The sequence below is a fragment of the Bos indicus x Bos taurus genome, chromosome X (assembly GCF_003369695.1).
Source record: "Bos indicus x Bos taurus breed Angus x Brahman F1 hybrid chromosome X, Bos_hybrid_MaternalHap_v2.0, whole genome shotgun sequence".
NCBI classification, from domain to species: domain Eukaryota; kingdom Metazoa; phylum Chordata; class Mammalia; order Artiodactyla; family Bovidae; genus Bos; species Bos indicus x Bos taurus.
In genome coordinates this window covers 84,687,805-84,711,229 of record NC_040105.1, presented here as the reverse complement: position 1 = coordinate 84,711,229, position 23,425 = coordinate 84,687,805, and the positions used below count along the sequence as shown (strand labels likewise).

The 23,425-nt window shown below is 39.0% G+C and overlaps 1 protein-coding gene and 1 pseudogene across 1 annotated transcript; both read left to right on the top strand.

Moving 5' to 3' along the window:
• Nucleotides 1-268: 268 nt before the first annotated feature.
• LOC113887695 lies at nucleotides 269-938 on the top strand (annotated as a pseudogene).
• Nucleotides 939-7,678: 6,740 nt separating this feature from the next.
• SERTM2 (serine rich and transmembrane domain containing 2) lies at nucleotides 7,679-20,671 on the top strand. The gene is made up of 3 exons (XM_027534801.1): nucleotides 7,679-7,888; nucleotides 8,046-8,144; nucleotides 14,234-20,671. Exon 3 carries the CDS (start codon nucleotides 15,031-15,033, stop codon nucleotides 15,301-15,303), a length of 273 nt encoding a protein of 90 aa, XP_027390602.1. The 5' UTR covers nucleotides 7,679-7,888; nucleotides 8,046-8,144; nucleotides 14,234-15,030; the 3' UTR covers nucleotides 15,304-20,671.
• The last annotated feature ends 2,754 nt before the right edge of the window (nucleotides 20,672-23,425 follow it).

Here is a 23,425-nt window from a genome sequence, read left to right as displayed (position 1 = left end):
AAAGGAGTACAAGGCTATATATTGCTACCCTGCTTATTTAACTTATATGCAGAGTACATCATGGGAAAAGCCGGACTGGATGAATCACAAGCAGAAATCAAGATTCCTGGGAGAAATATTGACAAGCTCAGATATGCAGATGATACCACTCTCATGGCAGGAAGTGAAGAGGAACTAAAGAGCCTCTTGATGAAAATGAAAAAGGAGAGTGAAAAAGCTGGCTTAGCAGTCAGACAAGTGCAGAGACATTTCTGGAAGTAACATTGCAATGACTGGCCAAGGAGAACTCCAAGTTCAGTTCAAACATGTTTTGGTTGGTGAAGGTGTTATTGGAAAAACTACATTTGTGAAACGTCATCTGGTGAATTAGAGAAGCATGTAGCTACCTTGGGTGTTGAGGTCCATCCTCTTGTGTTCCATACCAACAGAGGACCGATTAAGTTCAATGTATGGGATACAACTGGTGAGGAGAAATTTGGTGGACTGAGAGATGGCTATTACATACAAGCTCGGTGTGCCATTATAATGTTTGCTGTAACATCAAGGGTTGCTTACAAGAATGTGCCTAATTGGTATAGAGATCTGGTACGAGTGTGTGAGAACATTCTGATTGTGCTGTGTGGCAACAAAGTATGTATTATGGACAGAAAGGTTAAGGCAAAGTCAATTGTCTTCCACCGAAAGAAGAATCTTCAGTACTATGACATTTCTGCCAAAAGTAACTACAGCTTTGAAAAGCCCTTCCTCTGGCTTGCTAGAAAACTGATCGGAGACCATTACCTGGAGTTTGTCACCATGCCTGCTCTTGCCCTGCCAAAGTGGTCATGGACCCAGCCTTGGCAGCACAGTACAAGCACAATTTACAGGTTGCTCAGACAACTGCTCTCCCGGATGAAGATGATGACCTGTGAGAAAGTGAAGCTGGGGCCCAGCATCAGAAGTCCAGTTTTATTCGCAACTGTTCTGTGATGTCAGTGGTGCAGCATGTTTGCTACTTTATTACATAGCTAAACAGAACATATGCTTAATCTTTGGATGCTGAAGGAGATGGATGGGCTTTGGACTGAATGTGGCAGTTTAAAAAAAAACCTTCATTTTTTTGGACCTGGATATTTAGGTGTTTTGGAACACAGCTGTTTCCTCCTTGCATTTCAAATATAAGACTGCTATAGTCACATGACAATATTGAGAGGTGGAATCTTGTTTGTTACTGTCATTCCCATTCTTTTTCGTTTAGAATCAGAATAAAGTTGTATTTCAAATATTTAAAAAAAAAAAAAAAAAAGCTGGCGTAAAACTCAACATTCAAAAAATTAAGACCGTAACATTCAGTCCCATCTCTTCATGGCAAATAGATGGGGAAAAAGTGGAAGCAGGCACAGATTTGCTTTTCTTGGGCTTTTCTTGGACTACAAGAAGATCAAAACACTCAATCCTAAAGTAAATCAGCCCTTAATGTTCATTGGAAGGATTGATGCTGATGCTCCAGTACTTTGGCCACAATGCAAAGAGCCTACTCACTGGAAAAAATTCTGATGCTGGGAAAGATTGAGGGCAGGAGAAGGGGAGCAATAGAGGATGAGATAGATAGCAGCACCACTTGAACAAACTCCAGGAGATAATAGGGAAGCCCAGTGGGGAAGCCCGGTGTGCTACAGTCCATGAGGTTGCAAAGAGTTAGACATGATTTAGCGACTGAACAACAACAGACTGATACATAACATGTGAAGTGTAAGGTGTACAATGTGAAATACATGTGTGTGTGTGTTAGTCTCTAAGTTGTGTCCGACTCGTTGTGACTCCATGGACTGTAGCCTGCCAGGCTCTTCTGTCCATGGAATTCTCCAGGCAAGAATACAGGAGCGGGTAGCAATTTTCTTCTCCAGGGGATTTTCTAGGGATAGAACTCAGGTCTCTTGCATTGTAGGCAGATTCTTTACCATCTGAGCCACCAGGGAAGCCCCAATGTGTGTGTGTGTGTGTGTGTGTGTGTGTGTGTGTGTATGTATAAGCACCAATATATCATTCAAAAAACAAAGACCATGACATCTGCTCCTATCACTTCATGGCAAATAGATGGGGAAAACCTGGAAACAGTCTCAGATTTTATTTTCTTGGGCTCCAAAATCAATGCAGATGGTGACTGCTGCCATGAAATTAAAAGACACTTGCTCCTTGGAAGCAAAGCAATGACAAACCTAGACAGTGTGTTAAAGAGCAGAGATATTACTTTGCTGACAAAGGTCTGTATAGTCAAAGCTTTGGTTTTTCCAGTAGTCATATATGGCTGTGGGAGCTGGACCCTAAAGAAGGTTGAGCACTGAAGAATTGTTTCTTTCAAACTGTGGTTTTGGAGAGGACTCTTGAGAGTCCCTTGGACTGCAAGGAGATCAAACCAGTCAATCCTAAAGGAAATCAACCCTGAATATTCATTGGAAGGACTGGTGCTGAAGCTGAAGCTCCAACACTTTGGCCATGATGCAAGGAGCCAATTCATTGGAAAAGACCCTGATGCTGGGAAAGATTGAGAGCAAGAGGAGGAGTCAACAAAGGATGAGATGGTTGGATGGCATCACTGACTCCAAGGACATGAGTTTGAGCAAAGTCAGGGAGATAGTGAGTACAGGGAAGCCTGGCGTGCTGTAGTTCATGGGGTCACAAAGAGTTGGACATGACTTAGCAACTGAAAAACAACAGCCATATAAGTTTATAAATAAATATACATATACATATACATATATATATATATATATATATATGTTTAAGGTGTACCATAAGAGTATGATGTGAAATATACATGCATGGCAGACTTTAAGGTGAGCGTTTCCAAGGGGTAGCTGCTACATGGCTAACCTAGCTTTCCAAACCATGGGGAAAATAAAAATCCACCAAATAATCAATTTAAAACATTGACAGATTTAATCTGTACTTAGTAAACTCATTTGGCCAAGGTCATCAATATGAGTGGTGAAAATAGGAGCAGTACTTGGACCAATCACCATATGTAATCCAAGTCAGAGAGTACTATTATCTCATTATAAATCTATAACAAGAAGGTAAGAAATTACATTATCATAGTGCTAGAGCTTAGCTACCGAGGCTGCTGAGGCTGGGGGTGGGGGGATCCTTCTTGTAAAAAAAGAAATAAGCAAGCTCTGAATTTGAGTAGCTTGAGCTAGGTTTTACTGGGTTAAAGGGTTATTTTTAAAAGGGAGAATTAGAATTCTAATCATGACAATCCAACATTATCGATTCACTTTTTTATTTTTAAGGTCTTGCAAGCCCTTCTAGAACTTTGACATTTTTACCCCCAGGGGAATCAGAAGTGAGCCAGAAAGAGCTGCTGATTTGCAGAAAGTAAGAAGTGGATCTTAGATAGAAACAGCTTTAGTACCAGGGCAGAAGTATGATACAGTGGTTAGGAGCATAGGTTTAGACTCAGGCACACCTGGGTTAAGATTTTAAGCTCCATCACTTACTAGTTGTGTGATATTGAACAAAGTATTTAACCTCTGTAAAATTCAGTTTTCCCTTCTGTAGTTTCTAAAGTGAACTAAGCTCTGTCAAGCTTTGATGCCTCTGGATAGGCAACACCCTCTGCCTTGAATAACACTCACCTCCTGTAACCCTGACCAATTCTTACTCATCCTTCAGATCTCTAATCCATATTGCCACTTCCAGGAAGTCGCAGTTCTCTAGAGTTAGGTAATGCTCTCCTGTATCTCCTCCCCAAGGATCCTAAATACAACTTCAAACATAAGAAATGTATGATAATTGGTGGTTTTAAAAAATTTGTTTCTTCCACACATTAGGAGCCAGCAAACAAGGGCCTGTGGGCTAAATCTGACCTGTGACCTCTTTTTAGCTCCCAAGAATGGTTCTGCATTTTTATAGAATTGATTTTTTTAAAAAGAAGAATATGCAACAGAGATCTTAAGTGTCCCTCAAAACCTAAAATATTTACTATCTGGCCCTTTACGGAAAAAGTTCAGCATTTGCTGACCCCTGCCATAGATCATAAACAATTTGAGGGTAAGGACTATTTTTCATTTCATAGTATGTCCTGTTCTTAGCACAATGGCTCACACATAGGCATTCAGATATTCACTGAATGAAGGAATGAATTAACGTTTATAACCAGCATTTTTTAAAGTATAATTAATGATAGAATCAAAACACAACTTTATTTTGTCTCCCAATGTCCAATAAAATATACTCCTTTGGTATAAAATTTCTCTGACCTTGGATGGAAACTTGGACAAGGCCTATGACTTTTCTGTTCATTCCTTCAAGAATAAACAGTCTTAAAATCACTCGAAATCACAAAACACAGTCTTGATTCAGTAATCAGGACATATTCAGGCTAAGATATTAATCAAACTCTTCAAGTTTTACTAAGAAATAAGGTCTGCCCTCCCACCCCACACTGAGGCCTATAGGTGTTGGCCATCTGCCTTTGAAGAGGGGGATGATAGCTTTTCTTCTTTCTCTTCCCACTTGCCAGCTCTGATTTGGACCCTCACCAAGGTGGAAGCAGGAAGAAGGACAAGAGGTAAAGGGATTGGTCATTTCTTCTTTGGTAGAAGAAATGGCTTCCTACTCTCTAGGTCTCTGGATCTTCTTTGGGTTCTTCAAATGTCCTCATGACTGAGGATCACTCAGCAATACTATTTGGGAGACCTGGGTTTATAATTTATATCCAGGTTGGTAGTTTACAGCTCTTCCCTCCACCCCTAGGAATCCAACAGTTATCTCCAGCCTTTTTTTTTTTCTTTTGCTAGGTTCTCTACATCTAGGTGGTTCTAATAGACTGTGTCCAGTGTGACCCCACATTTGTTCTCCCTATCTCTAGCATGGCACCCTTTTGATTGATTCCCAGGAAATCCTCAAACATCCCTTGCCTGATAAATTCTTGGAATGCTGGCCAGTCCCAACACAGTCAACCCTATCCTCCTGCCAATGACCATGTTCGCTTTCTCGGAATATGCAGCTCCAATTCTCGGCCTCTACTGCAGAGAACATATGTCAAGCTCTCTGAGTGGTCTGGAGAAATCCCTCTCCCTACTGTTGAGGTGAAGGAGGTAATACCTCCACCATTCCAGCATTCCTGTAGAAGGTGGAGTGGAGTCTTAGCCTGCCAACAGATCTCTTCAGAGACGTGTTTTCACAAGTTTTCCCCCCACTCTCCTCCACAATGAGACTTCTTTTAATTTCTTGGACTCTGTTCTGGAACATTTCCTTTGTAAATTCTATATATCATGATCTGGCTTTGGAATTTCCCATCTATTGTAGGCCATCTATGTCTTTCTGGAAATTTAAATTTTAATATCATGTTACCTAAGCCTTTTTTTTTTCTTTTTTTTTTTAATTTTATTTTATTTTTACCTAAGCCTTTTTTTTTTTCCTAATTAGGTAGGAAACATTAGACTATCTCTAATGATCTCCAGTTATATTCAAGTAACTTCATTCTTTACTGAGCATCTACCATGTAGTTTTAGAGATGTTTTCTCTTCTAATACTCATGAAGAGAGTTTTTCCCTTCCTTTAAAATAATAAAACTAAGAAATTAATTGACTATCTCAAGGTAACCCAGAAAATATAGATTAAAGGTGAGGCTGAAACCTAGGTCTATCTGATTTCAAAATCCATCATCATTTCATTACAACATGATCTTCAAACTTGTTCACCAAATTATTCCAAATGGCAGAATAGAATGAACGTATATCCCTGGAGAAGTCTGGCTAGCCCAATGAAGCACCACTGCAAGTGCAATATTTCTCTGAAGTCTCATGCTTGGTAAAAAAAGTGTATACAACATTTGGATTTTATTCCACAATATGGTTTCATTGTTATATAAACTATCTTGAAAATTATCACTCAAATTGCCTATGTTCTTCCTATCTGAAATTTCAAGTAAAATTGATCCTCTCGAAAAATGCATCATGTTTACCCTGTAGTTTCATGAATCTTGAGCATACTACTCCAGTTTTCTATATTCCAGTTTTCCTACTCCACAAGGTATTAGACTATGCTGGTGATTTCAAGGAGAGTCTTAACCCATTGTAAGTGCTAGAATGAGGGAAATGAAAAGATAAAAGATGCAAGATTTGTTAAAGAGAATTTGGGGAAAAGGAAAAAGCACTGCAGTAATTTCTTAAAAATTGGTATTATACATTATTATGCTATTATTATTATGAAATTGAAAGTGTTAGTTGCTCAGTCTTGTCCATCTCTTTGCAACCCCATGGACTGTAACCTGCCAGACTCTTATGTCCATGGAATTTTTCAGGGAAGAATACTGGAGAGGGTAGCTATTCCCTTCACCAGGGTATCTTCCAGACCTGGGGATCAAACCTGGGTCTCCTGCATGCATTGCAGGCAGATTCTTTACTGTCTGAGCCACCAAGGAAGTCCACATTATTATTATATACTATTATTATTAATTCCATAATAAAAATTGTTGATGACCATGAGTTTTTGGATGAACAAGGCACTAATATCGCTATAATATTAGAAAAGTGACATGAGGACATTCAGCTGTTCTTAACCAGGAGGCCATGGAGCACAGAAATTATATGCCTATTTCTAAGAAAGTGGACAATCCATAGCTTTCATTAAGTTCTCAAAGCAGTCGAACACCCACCAAAGGTTCAGAACTACTGCTGCAGAGAAAAGAGCAGAGACTTTGGGATAGCGCTCCTTGTTTTCAAATACTGGCTCCAAGCTTATTAAACTATGTGATATACTTCATCTCTAAGCCTTGGTTTTCTTATTTGTAAAATGAGAATAATAATATCCAAACTACAGACTTGTTGCAAGGATTAAATGAAATTCTCTACATTAAATGCTTGACATGGAGTAAGCACTCAAGAAATGTTAATCTCCTTTCTCTTGCCACAATACATAAAACATGTGCATGCGTGCTAAGTGGCTTCAGTCGTGTCTGACTCTGTGCAACCCTATCGACTGTAGCCTGCTAGGCTTCACAGTCCATGGGATTCTTGAGGCAAGATTACTGGAGTGGGTTGCCATGCCCCCCTCCAAGGGAGCTTCCCAACCCAGGGATCGAACCCATATCTCTTATGTCTCCTGCATTGGCAGGCTGTTTCTTTATCACTAGTGCCACCTGGGAAGTCCCATATAAAACACAGTAATGGCACTTAAACTAGTTGGATGAATCACTTATAATGGCACATATACCTGGGATAAATATGCCTTATTTAAAGATATTCTACTTAAAGCTTAGACCCCCCCCATTAGAAACTCAGACCTAGATTCTAAGACTGATGTTAAATCTCCACAAAAACTTCAAAATAAAAGAATTCAGTTGGTTCCTAAAACAAACAAACAAACAAACAAACAAAAAAAAAAAAACGTTTCCCAAACCTGGGGAAATATATATGCACACATACTGTTTATAAAGATGGAATTATTTAAATATCACTACATCCTGGCATGTTTGGTTTTAATTCTACACATATATTAATTACTATAAAACCTAAGATGAAAAAAGTCTTGAGCAGGAGATCTTATTTCCTTAAATGTTCTATGAAGAGGCTTTTACAAAAACAGGGAGTCTTCGCTAACCTTACAGATTCATGAAGAAACCTCGAAGGGGTTAAAGTGGAAGGCTTAGACAAACTTTGCTCCTGAGCTTCTCTCTTATCTCCTCCCTCTGAGGCTCCCAGCCGCTAAGGCAAAGCAGAGCTGATTCACTACCTTTCCCGCACTCTCCAAACTGTTGCCTGCAAAAGAGGAACTGGGGACTTAACTATTCAGGCTGCTTCCATTCAAGTGTTCCGGATGGTATATACACATCCAAAGGGACAATTCTCTTGGCTGTTCGGGGTTTACAAGGAGCAGGCATCTGAAACTGCGCTCTGAAGCTGTAAGTGGCAACCGGCGTTTTAAGTCACCGATAGAGGTTGCTTTTCTCTTTTGCGCTGGGAAGATCTGACTCTTCAGGAGGATGAAAGAGAAAGCGTATTTTGCATGAACATAGTCCTGTTTCTCTGGCAAAACAAGGCTTTCTTTCTATTTTCCAGATATTCCAGAGATATTCCTGAACAACTTGCCCGTCGGTGTAAGCTTCAAAAGGGATCCTTAAAAGACCAGCCCCATTCATCCCATGAGCCACGAGAAAGGTAAGAGAGACTTGGAAATATGATGATGTTATTTATGGTGAAAACGCGGTTATTTATCTGCAGGTGTGACAAACCGGCTCTGTCTGCCTCGGAAGATAACAGCAGCTCTCACTTGAAACGCTTATTACTTAATGGCTTCAGCGACTGAAGAAGCGCTTGTGGCTGGAACTGTTTTTTCACAGGCTCCTGTGGAACTAGATTTTCTAACAGTTCCCACCCCCTTAGTTTTTCTCCCCCACACCGGGCAGGTAAATGCGAACAGAATGCTTTAATTCCTGAAAGCTATTGCAAGAGCCAAAACTCTCTTCTGAGTTGTTTCACTGATCATTTTCCTTAGCAATGTGGTGAGATTTCAGCTCTGAAATTCTATAAGCAGGTGTCATTTGGAAAAATATAGAATTGCCAATTATTTCAGAACTTTATCACATTAAAGAAAAGCAAAAGGAACTATGGGGAGCTCCTTGAGGACCAAAACAGGGATGAGGTTACACATCTCTATATCCCCAGCACTTCACAGGGGGCCTGGTACTTGGTTTGCACTCAAAGGTTTGCTGAATGTGTCAGTCTGAATATATACAGAACTTTGTTTCTCTTATTAGAAATAAGTTTCACCCTAGGAATTCCTCTCCCATGTTGATGGATGGGCAAAGCTTCACATTCCCTTCTCATTTTAAGGAGCAAAATTCATGGTCTGGGTATGTATGTTATTTTGCTTTTGTGAGGTTTGCTTTTGTGTGCTGACGTTGAACATAATCGGAGACTTGGCATTTCAACGTTCATACCAAAATCATGATTTTTTTTTTTTTTGCCAAGAATTTTATGTACCAAGTTAATGACAAAACATACAATCAGAAAATCAGAGGTACATTCACATTGCTTGTAGGTGTTTTGATTTACATTAGAAGTAAACCAGATGTCCAGGCTAATGTTGGACATTGGCCAGTTATTAAGTTAATCTCTTTCCATTTTCCCTTCCCCCAATCTCCCCTCCCACTTTCCTTCCTTCCTCTCTTTTCCAATGTTTTCCTTCTACCCTATCTTCATCTGTGCCTCTTAACCACTCATTTTCTCCCACCTCTTATCAGCACTTCCCACACCTTCTCACATTTTTCCTTCCTTCTTCTCCCCTTTCCTCCATCTCCCTTCTTTTCCTAATGCCTTTCCCATTTTCCTATTCCTCACTCTCCTTATCCCTCATCAGCTTTCCATTACTTTTACAAAGACTAGAGACTGATTTTCATTTTTTTATCTTTCCAGAAAAAAATGTAGGATACTATAATCTTACAAAGGTCTTTCCAAAATAACCAGATTTTTTAGAATTAATATAATTTTGGCTTCTTTTGAAATTGCATGGTTGTTTTTCTTTCCAAATGGTCCAGACCTTTTAATAGAGCAATCACATTGTCTGTGCAACTCATCAATAGTTAGCTAAGAGAGCTATGGTGATCCTGTTTGGAAAGCTTTTATGAGAAGTTGTCACAGATATAGGAACAGATTAAGAAAGAGGATCCCCTTCACCCATATCTAACTTTTCATCTACTCATTTCAAAATCCTTCAGATTTTAGGAATTGAACTGATAGACCTCTCTGAATTGAACAGGATGTTTGGTGTTCTGCAGACACAGAGGTTTTAAGAAATATATGGTTAGTTTTCAAAACCCTCAAATGAAATGTTTAACGAAGTTGACAAACTGTATATGAGAGTATTGTTATCTACAGATTCTTCAAGCTTCATAGAATTCTAATAAATATTTCATAAATAGTTAGATTTAAGGAAAATTCAGGGTTGATTGTCTTACAGGCAGTATTATTAATTGTTAATGAAAAGCATCTATAGACACAACTGAACTGTCTAAAACTTCAGGCCATAAACCCACTCCATGTAGTTTTCCTTTAAAATCATGGAACTGAAATAATTCAAGAGCAAAGTTTCTAACAAAGTGATTATGCCTTTTTTTTTTTGGTTGTGGCACACAGCTTGCAGGATCTTAGTTCCCTGTCCAGGGATTGAACCCAGCTCCACAGCAGTGAAAGTGCCAAGTCCTAACCACTAGACTGCCAGGGAACTCCCCCAAAATGATTATTCCTTAATTCTAGGTTATACTCAGAAATTTAAGTCTTCTTTGCACAGTAAGAGATAGAAGAGTTGGGGAGGGAAATAAAAAGGGAGTTTCAGGCACTTCCCCAACCTTTATTATGTATTGAAACAGAGATAACACTGTGCTTCTCTCCAGATTTTCAGTGTTAAGTGCATTTCTTCAGTCATATCCATGCATTTATTCAGTAATTATTGAGCAGCTATTGTAAGCATGGTTACATAAGGGACCACGTGCATGCATGTATGCTCAGTCAAGTCTGACTCTTTATGACCCCATGGACTGCAGCCTGCCAGGCTCCTCTGTCCATGGAATTTTCCAGGCAAGAATACTGAAGTGGGTTGCTATTTTCTCCTCTGGGGGACCTTTCTGACCCAGGGATTGAACCTGTGTCTCCTGCATTGGCAGGCGGATTCTTTTGCCACTGAGCCACATGGGAAGTGAATGGAAGGTTGAAAAAGATCGTCAAGGAGTTTATAAATTACAACTTGGGAAAAAACACAGAAAATAGATACTTACAATATTAGGTGAATGTAACTTCTCTAGGAGGGATAGAGAGCCTGTGGAAATTAGGATTTGATAAGAAATCAAGGTCAGTTTCATGAGCTGAACTATGAAGAATGGTACCATTTCCCCAAGCAGATATATACAAAGATAGAAGGAACAGATCAAACAAAAACATGAAGGCAGGGAAATAGGTGTCAGTGAGCATTACAGCTTGATTGGAAAGTAGGGTAGTGGAAGGAATTAAAGTCAGCTAGGACCAGGGCATGGACAGCCTTGAATGCCAAGCTAAGGAGAATGGAATAAAGTTAAAAGGTAATATGTGGACTACCAAATATTTATTCCTTTTTCATCCTATAAGAATAGTTATAAATAAATCATATAGTGATACAATGTAGAGTAAAAAGCACAACACAAAGAAGACATATAGCTTGACACTTTTTTTTTTTATAAAGTTAAAAACATAAATAAAAAACATAGTGTTTAGGCATGGGGTGTGTGTGTAAATAAAAGCAAGGTAATGATTAACAAAATTCAGAATATTGAATTTGATAGGGAGGAGCATAGGTAGGCATCATGTAAATTATTATTCTCAATCTTACAGTCAGTAGGTTCTTGTTCACAGGTATTTGTTCATGGGTGTTACTAAGTAAACAAATAAAAGAGAACCTGGAGGCACCCATGACGACAGTGTGCCTAACCAGGGAGTCTGACTTATCCAAATATGTGTACTTGGAGGTCCATGGGAGACGAAAAAGACAGTATACTACTATTGAGACTTTTCCCACTTGGACGGCACTAACAGTGAGTGTTGATTTTCCTACTACTTGTGTTCTGGAGGCCAGGTGAAAAAAGTATGCCTCCATGTGGGCTGCTGGGGACTGTCACAGTCCTGACTCTCAGGCACTCCATTCTATTTGAAGAGTGGTGCTTCTCAGCCCTGGCTGCATATCAAAACCACATGTGGACCTTTAAGTACTACAGCTGTTTGGGCCTCCCCCCACACAAACCTTCAGCATCAGAACCTCTGAGGGAAGGCCCCAGATAGACATATTTTCAAAAAGTTTAGTAAGTGACCCTATGGGCAGCAGGGACTGGAAACCATTCCTTGCAGAGTGTACTTAGAAACCCTGAATGGGTAGCTTGTCACAAATATAGATTTCAGGGTCCTATCCAGAGAGACTCTGATCTAGAGAGCAAGGGGAAAGGCCTAGAAATCTGCATTTGTAAGACAAATCTTCCAGGTGATTCTGATGAAGGAACCTCCTTCAGAAACACTGCCCCAAAGGTTCCAAAATCCTAGGGCCTCAGGGGGATCACTCTGTGTATTTGTTCGTTTCCTAGGGCTGCTATAAACAAAGTACTACAAACTAGGTGGCTTAAAACAGAAATTTATTCTCTTAGGTCTGAAGGCTAGAAGTCTGAAATCAAGGCATCAACAGGGCCATGCTCTCTCTGCACTCTGTAGAGTAAAATTCTTCCCTGACTCTTCTGGCTTCTGGTGTTTACTGGCAATCCTTGGCCCTCCCTGGTTTGTAGGTGCATCACTCCAGTCTCTACCTCTGTGTTCCCCCTGTATACCTCTGCTTTCTCTTCTTATGAGGACACCAGTCATATTGGATTTAGGGCCAACCTAATGACCTCATTTGAACTTGACTACATCTACAAAGACCCCCCCCCCTTTTTTTTTTTTTTTACAAATAAGGTCACATTTGCAGGTACTGGGTGTTAGAACTTCAACATGACTCTTTTGGGGACACAATTCCTTCTGTGACACTCTTTTAAATAGTTTTTAAAAGTAGGGTTCCCAAACAACCAACAGAACAGTTTAGCTTTGTTCTTTAGCTGGGATATCTAGATAGAAAAACTGATAGTTAACTCTCAAAGCTTGATATGCAAAGGATCACCTGAAAATCTTGTGCTTAGAATACGTATTCCTGGGCCTTGACCCAAAATATTAGAACTCAATAGGCCTGGTGAAGGGCCTAGGAGTCTACATTTTAAGTAACGTAGGAGGTTCATGCATGACATTCTTGAGAAAAACTGAATTTAGGAGAATAAGAAAGGTCGAGAATCCAGTGGTCTGGGGAGAAAGAGCTCCCAAGAACAGACCTTGAAATCTGCATTTGTAACAAGCTACTCAGATGAACCACTGCCTTTGGGGCTGGTGTTTTTAGGGAACAAAAGGATATCTATGTAATTACCTTTTCCACTTGTTAGTGAATCAGAAATCAAAATAGATGTACCTTTAAGTATTGCAAAAAATGTTTCCTAGCCTATAGCTCCAAAGACAGTAGAAAGATACCCTGTCCCTTTGCTCTTGTTTCTGTGAACCAGGTGGTTCTGCACAGGTGATAGAGGCCATAGGTAGGCAGGCTAAGAATCATGCAGATTACAGAAAGTACAGTACCATGAGCTAGTAAATATAAACTTTAAGCTGAAGGGCTCCTAGGCTGGGGGAAAAATCAAGATTATAGGAAGAGTAATGTGATTGTTGGAGCTATTTCTATTAATGCTCCTTGGGCATGTTAACAAGCGACAGAACTGGGCTACCTTGTCAGCTCTCTGCCGCTATTGCACATGGAAGCTTAACGGGTGATGGTAGTTTATGTTTTGTATTGTTCTTTTTAGTCACCTATATTCAAAATTCATGTTGGGAAAAACAAGCTAAATTATTTTGGAAGCCTTCAACAGCAAATAGTTGACCCTATTTACACACTGGAATGTTTTTGCCAATAAAGACAACAGTCCATCTTTACCATTAATGAAAGATGAAGTTACTTGCTCAGAACAAACACACCCTTTCAATTACTTCTGATCTACAAATACTGGGGGCGGGGGTGTATTCTTACCCCACAGCCCTAAATGAGAGACAGAGAACACAAAAACAAAATTGGGGGAAGCCTGCATTCCTGAAAATTCCATAATTTGTTAAAGTGACCCATGGCACTGGGACCTGGGGTTTGAAAAACAAATCCTTAGATTTAGATCTTCATTTCAGTGCTAGGCTTTCTCGGTTAAACTAGAGCAGTGGTTTTCAGTCCTGGCTGTACTTTAGAGCCATTTGGGGAACTTTTTAACAATACCAGTGCTTGGACCCCACCTAAGACCAATAAAATCTGATTCTCTAGAGTGGTGAGCAGGCCCAACTGTGGAGATTATGATTCAGAAAGTCCAGATTGGGACTCAGGGTCTATATTTTAATAAGTACTTCAGAATTTTATGACCAGTTAGTTTAGAAAACACTGTCCTACTCTAGCCAAGTTATTAGCTGCTGTCCTCTGACTGGAATTTTTCTTTAACCTTGTAACAGGTATACCACTTAGAAAAAAAAGCATTCAAAATGATAAAAACTCAGGATACCATTTTAAAACTAAATTTCCCATCTAAAACCATTTTGCAATATATCAGTTAATTTTTATTTCAAAAGAAATCACCATCTCTCTTTCTTAGATACCCAAATCTTTTATTTTTGTTTTTGATTTTCAGGAAAATAAATCTGTTGAGGAATTTGAAGAGTCAAATCTTCTGAGCCTAGACCTACTGCTGTCAGCATCTCTGAGACCTCCTCCATCTGAGAATTACCAGGTCTGACAACACTTTCCCTCCAGCCTACAGTGAGGGATGTCAACAAAACTGTAGAAAAGTTACATTCTCTAGACTTCCAACCCTCAAGCTGTGGCAATCGGGAAGACACCTTACAAGCTCCATACTTATGGGGGATTCAGAAAGACAAGAAGGGCAAAAACTCAGATATGCTGAGCTGGAAATATACAAAAGCTTTTAGAAAATCTCCCCACAGAAGAATCCAATTAAATTCACATAATTAATGCACACATTAGATAAGCCGTAGATAAAATAGAATGCTTTCTCCCTCCACCAAAAGATAGAAAAAGTCTGATTTAATACTCAGACATGCTTGTTCTCATTCCAGTATTATAAAGCAGTTTTGCCATATTTATTTTAATCATTATAGGAGTAGGACTGTGGAAAATAAAATATTTTATTTATATTTTAAGAAAGTGGTTAAGAAGTTCTGATAAAAAAAAAAACTATTTGGGAGAGGGATGCTGTGCTGGAAAATAGAGATGGTGTGGCAACTGCCAAATTAGAATATAATTTTCTTGCTTATGCAATATTGACTTGGCTCTGGTTGTGATTGCTTTGATTGTGTATGAGATTGTTAGAACACCTCCAGCATATTCAGAGACAGTCTAAGTGACTGTGGAATGCCTCAAGGGCAATAGAAATCAACTAGAAATAGGTACTAACTCAAGTCTTGAGTGATGACGGAGGTACATTTCAAGTACCATGGAAATCTCACTGGACGGGCCCATTTTCCCACCCTGGCAACAGAGGTTGACACTACTTCAGATAAGTATTCCAACCTGTATATGTATGTGGGCTTATTCCTGAGCCTCTTGGCTATTCTCCTCATCCTGCTCTTCACGATGCTCCTTCGACTCAAACATGTCATCTCACCCATCACCTCTGAGAGCACAGAAAGTGTTCCTCAATTCACAGACGTAGAGATGCAGAGTCGGATTCCTACTCCTTAAAGCCAGGATGAAAGTGAGCTTTACTGGATCTCAGTGAACCCTTGTATGTTGATGTCCAGGAAAGCTGACTTCATTACATGTAGCTTCCTGTGTAAGGAATCAACAAGTTGTCCACTTAACAAGTTGTTCCTCCTTTCCTTGTGTTATTCTTTATCTTGACTCTGCTTATGGGATATCTAAGAGGTTTGACTCCTTCCTTGCCAAGAATATAGGAAATGGTAGCTGCTTGGGAAGGTAGGTTTCCATGGTAACCAGAGAGAGGCTGGGCCTTGAGCAACCCTCAGATCACAGAAATTCATATGCAGCTGTTGTTTAAAAAACAAACAAACACAACCCTGGAAACTCCAAGAAAAAGGAAAATTTGCCTTTGAAAGGACTGATTGTTCAAAAAGGTTACCCCAAGAAAGGAACAAGTTTTAACTTCGCAGTTAGGCCCAAAAGAATCACCTCTGGTTACATGAACTTGACTCATGTTGGAGGTTAATGGAAGGGACCACAAACCCTTTCCCAAAAGAGCAGTGATTTTATCAACTATGGCCATCAGGTTTGTCCCAAATGAAAGCAGAGTCTTTAAAGACACTGTTTCAATTTTAAAAGCAATTTTGCAAAAGTAAGTTTCTAGTGAACAAACTCATCTAGAGAGGGAAAATGTGCATTTTATATCTGTGTTATTACTATTACTGGACTTTTAAAAACTCAGATAGTGGTAGATATATTACAAAAATCTGGAACAATGAGCTTCCCTCAAACCAAGGGAAAATTAAGTCAAAATATGCTTATGATAATGAACATTTTATGATACGTGCACCTTCTTTGCCCTTTTCTCCTTCCCCATCACACTCCATGATTGAGTTGCACTCAAATTTAAGCTTTGTTTAAAGATGGCCTTGGCAAAGAAGACTCAACTGTACTTTAAAGCAGAAATGAAATAGTCTTGGTATTCTGTTGTTGAATGATTGTGGCTTTGGACAAAACACTCAAGCCTGGGGTACCAGGTTTTTCTTTCTGAAAAATGATCTGAGAGCTATTCAGTCATCACTAGACTCCTCTTAGATCTGAGTGTAAGAAAAACAGAGACAAAAGAGGAAAGGACTAAATAATACCCTCCAACAAATCTTTATTGAGATCAGTGTCCTCAAATGTCACATTTGTCTTTCCCAGAAAATGTTCCTCCTTTCCTGATCCCTGCCAAAAGATGAAGTGTTTCACTTATTACCTATAAAATAAATATATTTTGAAAAATTGCATTCTCATAAACAGCCCTAGTGTGCCAGTAGTGGGAGACAATTTGATTTTTTAATAATTTACTTATTACAAATTAGAAATTAGAAGGCTGGTCATACTCTTGCTGCCAAAGAACTAAAATACTCATGTTAATTTCTACCTGCTTTTAAAAAAATCAGTTCTCGCTTACACCTAAAATATGGTCATCAAATTTCCACCAGGTGCTCCCTTGGGAATTGTGACAGTGAGAGAGAAGTGGAATGGATGTTAGGTTAATGGCACCTCTACCAGACATGCTCTTGAGTTTGTTACCAATTTAGATTGGCTCCTTTACTTTGATCTAAATCTAGCATGATGGTGAAATTCCCAAGTGCTTTCTACTTTTATACACAGTCATTTGCCAATACTCCCCTCTCCAAGGGGCTACAAAGTGTGAAATCCCCACATGCAGAGCTAAACTTAGCAGCAAGCCTGCCTCTGGCACACCTGTTACAATAGCGCACCATAAGAGATGGCAGCTGCATTCTGTACCATTTGGAAGAGATGAGCAGGTAGGCTAAGAATCAGATAGGGCATGCTCTTCCCCTTTTGGCATTGTCATTTCCAAATTGCAAAGTGATTCATATTATTTCATTTGGGAGTTTAAATTGTCTTTAGTCACACCCAGACCCTATGTACCCTTTAAAAGGATAGCTTTTGGCAGCCATACGTGGACTTCATCAAAGGATGCCAGTATACCCCAGAACTTTTTAAGGACACACATCTCTCTTCATTCCAGGCTCTGCCTTTTGTGCTCACAGTATTTGAATGTACTTTACAGTTAAGAAGTCAGTGACGGGATAAATGAAGGAACTGATTACATTTTCAACAGCAGTGAATAGCAAGATACCCAATGCCTTGTTGCTGAATCTGGTGAAGAGACAAACTGCACATCTAGTCCCTGCCCATCTGATCTCCCCAACCCAGATTTTAGGAGTTTAAAACTGCTCCTTAATCACTGACTTGGATGAAGATTCCTAATTTATGATTAGGTTACTCACCTGGAAAACAATCACCCTCTTTCATCACAACCACCCCATGGGATCCAGATCTTCACTGAGCATTAACCAAAGTACATGGCATGGATTGCACTAAAATAGCAGCATAACCCCTCACAATTTCCAGTGATAATATAAATGGAGATGTATGTATGCAGATGTGTCATTATGGTGACATACCTGGTATTTAGTCTTTGGAAAAACAAACTGAATGTTTTCATCATAGCAAACCATCTGTAAAGAAAACAACTTTTCCATTTATATTCATTTTTATTATATCCCCCAATGTATTAATTAACATATATTACTGCTCAAAGAGGCAGCTAGAGCAATCAATGGGCATAATTTGAATTTATCCATCTATGCAAAGTGCCGACTAGGCAATTCCCTCCCTCACCCCCACTCTCCAAAAAATTGCATGTTAGCCTAAATGTATATAAACAGATAGGTTATTTATATATAGATGTACTTTGTTTTAAGGTAAAAGAATGAGTATTCACTTTCTATTACATTGAATCACATGAAATTGGCATTTATGTAAATAAACAATGCTGAAATATCAGCAATTTCATATAATTCAACAAAACAAAAGGACTCACTACTTGAATTACTGAAATAGTAAACTCTCCTAATAGGTTTAACATAACTCAATTTCTAAAAGTGTACTTTGCATACATTTCAGAATCATGTGTTGTATAAAACAAGGTTTATTGTAAAAGGTTTGTGTATTATGTATTATGTACTAGGCAGGAAATATTAAGGTAAATCAAGTAAAGACAGGTTCATTCAGCCTAACATTTCCATCTATGCCAAATCTGAAGCTTTGAACTCATAAATGAGTTTGACCGCTGCAGACCCCATCATGCTTACTAAGTAGGTAAAACAGGTTCATTTAATGCAATGATGTAGTTATATTTAGTAATACATCTTATTCACCTCCATTTGTATAAAAGAAGCACTTTTTTAAACAAAATGAGTTGTATGGAAGAAAAATTGGATTTTTTTAGTTTAAAACCATTAATATTTGAAATAGGCTTATATTGTATATGTGAAATATAATATTTGCATGTCATTTTTATTCCCTGCAAAATAAGTTCTGTTTGGCTTACTGATAACAAACATCTATTGTCTGAACAATATAAAGAGTATTAGTCTCCCAATATAAACTGTAACAATTACAAATTTGTGGTATTTACAATTTTGAAGTGTCATTATTTTTTCTTATTCGCCAACCTTCCAATTTTTATCTTCTCCCTACTTGCAACCTTATTGGTGTGTTTATTTCTTTAGTAGTGAGATGTGAAAAATAGGCAATGACTACCAGGTACCAGTGAAAGTGACTTGAGGGGAGAGTGAAATAAGGTATCTCAAGCAGCAATATCATGCAACATTCCCCACATTGTGGGATATTTTTATTGATATATCTTCCATTTCCTACTTTGTTTCTCAGAGCAATCCTGTAAGTAATGAGTGGAGGTATTATTAAGTCTGTTTTACAAAAGAGGACATGCGCACAGAGAGATTGGTGAGACCTTCTTGGTTACACAGAGGCCAAGTCAAGAGTACACTGCCAAAAAAAAAAAAAGTACACTGCTAATCTTTGGACTCCTATTTAGTTTAATACTCACCTCAAAAAAGTGTCTTACTTTCTAGGCACTGAATAGATATTTCAAAGCTATTCATTCTATTACACTCCAAGTTCTACAGAAAATTACAGAGCTCTATAAGTGATTATCTACTCCCTGTGCCCAAATTCAGAACAAAGAAACAGAATTTTGCTATCTCATAAATCATTTTATAGCTGCAGCAACATGTATTTAACAGGCAGTAGAGAAGTTTATACAAAGTCAAACCTTGCAGTTCTACTTTACAGGGAAGAAGTAGAAATATAGATGCATTATCTACCCACAATGCAAATCTTATTCCTCTGATCATTTGACTTAATGTTCACAGTCAATTGCAGGCTCTTCATATACATGGCTATGATCTTTCCCTTCCTAGAAATGAGAACATCTCCTCTTAGGAAAAATAATGTTCTTATAAAATTGTATAGTGTTTTAAGTGTATGCAGCTATTTCATTTGTGCTCTTTAATAAATGTGGTGGCATTAAAAGGGAGAGAATTACTGTGGAAGTTCCTCTATCCATAAAGAATAAATTGTACTTATAGAAAAAAAAGAGACCAAAATGTGGAACATATGTAGAGTGGGAAAGGAAAATGCACATAATAAATATAGGCAAGGAGGTTTTGAAAAATAATTTGAGTAGTTCCAGGAATTTCAATTCATTTTTCACATCAAATATCTATTGATTAAATCATACGCACACCCGGTGGAGAATGAGAGAGACAGATTATACAACATTCTAAGCTAGGGGATCTGAAGTTTGTAATCATAAAGTTTACAATCTGACAAAGATGATAAATACTTAAATTCATTCATCCATTCAACATTTATTCAGTACCTACTGTATGTGCTAGCAGTGAAAACTAGGTAGGCCCTGGTGCAAGTTGCAGCCTACTGGGATGGACATCTTAGATCAGATAATTACGACACTGCTGTGTTATAACGGAGAAGTATAGTGTGCTTGGATACATACAAAGTGAAGGGCATGCTGCCTAGCCTGGCCTAGAGTGTCAAGGAAACTTTACTGAGATGATATCTAAGCTAAAATCCAATGGGTGAGTAATAGCAAACATTCCATAGAGAGAACAGCGTGTGCAAAGATTCTGAGGTCAAATAAACTTGGCATGCTTGAAGAAGCACAGTAAGTGAGGAGAAGTCTCCAGAAGGCTGGAAAGGTTGATAAGGACAAGAACATGCAAGGCCTTGTAAGCAATGTTGTGGATTTTTAACTTTATTTTAAGCACAGAGAAGATGAAAACTCTGATAGCAGTGTGGAGGATGGATTAAAGAGGTGCAAGAGTGGACACAGGGAGACCAGTTAAAAGGATATGAGAGTGGTTCAGGAGAAAGATGATAATATTTTAGACTTACCACCATCCCATGGTAGTGGGAAAGGAAATAAAGGAAAGCAAATAACTTTAGATTAATATAGGCGATAAAGGGCTTCCCAGGTAATGCTAGTGGTAAAGAACCTGCTTGCCAATGTAGGAGACATAAGAAACACGAGTTCCATCCCTGGGTCAGGAAAATCCCTGGGAGGAGGAAATGGCAACGCACTCCAGTATTTTTGCCTGGAGAATCCCACGGACAGAGGAGCCTGGCTGGCTATGGTCCATAGAGTCACAGAGTCAGACACCACTGAAGCAACTTAGCTTGCAGGTAAACAAAGGAGATAAAGTTAGCATTACTGGATGACTCGGATCAGTGGAATAAGTAAGAAGGGAGAATCTAATATGATTTACTGGATTCTGGTTTGAACAAAGGTCTAGTGGCTCTATTCACGGAGACAAAGAACACTGGAGGAAAATCAGATCAAGGGGGAGATGGATTTTGTTTCGGATATGTTTAGATTAATTTGCCTTTGAGACATCCAAGTGCAGATGTTGAATAGGCAATTGAACATACAGGTCTGGGGCTCACAAGAGAGGTCAGGGTTGGAGACATAAATTTAAGAGGTGTTAATGGATGAGATTGCCCAGGGAGGGGTTGTAGAATAGACTGAATAAAGAATGACTATAATGTATTATAGAATACACCCAAGTATTTCTCCCTGTTTGGGGAGGGTCAGTCACTTGTCAATCAGGTTAGGAAAGATTAGGTTTAATGGTCCTCAAACTGAGGCAGATTGCCTGGAAATACTTGGTAGCAGGAGAAGAGTGAGTCAGAGACAAAGTCCTCTCGGGAGAGGGAAGACTCCAACCTGAGAAGACCAAATACAAACATAAAGTAAAAAGGTTAGGAGTAGTACCATAAATAAGAGGAAATTCAGTTCAGTTCAGTTCAGTTGCTCAGTCGTGTCCTACTCTTTGCGACCCCATGAATTGCAGCACGCCAGGCCTCCCTGTCCATCACCAACTCCCAGAGTTCACTCAGACTCACGTCCATTGAGTCAGTGATGCCATCCAGCCATCTCATCCTCTGTCGTCCCCTTCTCCTCCTGCCCCCAATCCCTCCCAGCATCAGAGTCTTTACAATGAGTCAACTCTTCGCATGAGGTGGCCAAAGTACTGGAGTTTCAACTTTAACATCATTCCTTCCAAAGAAATCCCAGGGCTGATCTCCTTTAGAATGGACTGGTTGGACCTCCTTGCAGTCCAAGGGACTCTCAAGAGACTTCTCCAACACCACAATTCAAAAGCATCAATTCTTTGGCGCTCAGCTTTCTTCACAGTCCAACTCTCACATCCATACATGACTACTGGAAAAACCATAGCCTTGACTAGAGGGACCCTTGTTGGCAAAGTAATGTCTCTGCTTTTCAATATGCTATCTAGGTTGGTCATAACTTTTCTTCCAAGGAGTAAGCGTCTTTTAATTCTGTGGCTGCAGTCATAATCTGCAGTGATTTTGGAGCCCCCAAAAATAAAGTCTGACACTGTTTCCACTGTTTCCCCATCTATTTCGCATGAAGTGATGGGACCAGAGGCTATGATCTTCATTTTCTGAATGTTGAGTTTTAAGCCAACTTTTTCACTCTCCTCTTTCACCTTCATCAAGAGGCTTTTTAGTTCCTCTTCACTTTCCGCCATAAGGGTGGTGTCATCTGCATATCTGAGGTTATTGATACTTCCCCCGGCAATCTTGATTCCAGCTTGTGCTTTTTTCAGTCCAGTGTTTCTCATGAGGTACTCTGCATAGAAGTTGAATAAGCAGGGTGACAATATACAGCCTTGATGTACTCCTTTTCCTATTTGGAACCAGTCTGTTGTTCCATGTCCAGTTCTAACTGTTGCTTCCTGACCTGCATACAGGTTTCTCAAGAGGCAGGTCAGGTGGTCTGGTATTCCCATCTCTTTCAGAATTTTCCACAGTTTATTGTGACCCACACAGTCAAAGGCTTTGGCATAGTCAATAAAGCAGAGTTTTCCAAATTTGCTGGCATATTGAGTGCAGCACTTTCACAGCATCATCTTTCAGGATTTTAAATAGCTCAACTGGAATTCCATCACCTCCACTAACTTTGTTCGTAGTGATGCTTTCTAAGGCCCACTTGACTTCACATTCCAGGGTATCTGGCTCTAGGTGAGTGATCACACCATCGTGATTATCTGGGTCCTGAAGCTCTTTTTTGTACAGTTCTTCTGTGTATTCTTGCCACCTCTTCTTAATATCTTCTGCTTCTGTTAGGTCCATACCATTTCTGTCCTTTATCGAGCCCATCTTTGCATGAAATGTTCCCTTGGTATCTCTAATTTTCTTGAAGAGATCTCTAGTCTTTCCCATTCTTTTGTTTTCCTCTATTTCTTTTCATTGATCGCTGAGGAAGGCTTTCTTATCTCTTCTTGCTATTCTTTGAGGTGGCCATTAGCTATCAAATAATTTGGTTAACTATCTAGGAGCATAATTGCTAGGTCATATGGTATGACAATGTTTAGCTATGCTAAGAGATTGCTTCCAAAGTGAGTACCATTTTGCATTCCCACTAACAACAAATGAGAATTTCTATTGCTCCTCATCTTTACCAGTAATTGGTTTTGTCAGATATTTGTATTTGACTATTCCTGTGAGTGTGTAGTGGTATCTCATTGTTTTAATTTCAGAGGTCTACTCTAAAAAGTTATCTTATTTCCATATTTCCATTGTGTTTTATTACCATAAATTCTTCAGGCATTTTATCTTTAATCTGAGGTTTAAATCTTCTGCTCAGGAAAACTTCTGCTGCTGTTTATATCATCAGTTATTACATCGGTTAATTAGTCCTCTAATAATTTTTTCTTGAAAGACTGATAACTTGAAA

What these genes read in the sequence shown, in the direction of transcription:
- SERTM2 (XM_027534801.1), top strand. Translation starts at nt 15,031, where the DNA reads ATGACGGAGGTACATTTCAAGTACCATGGAAATCTCACTGGACGGGCC.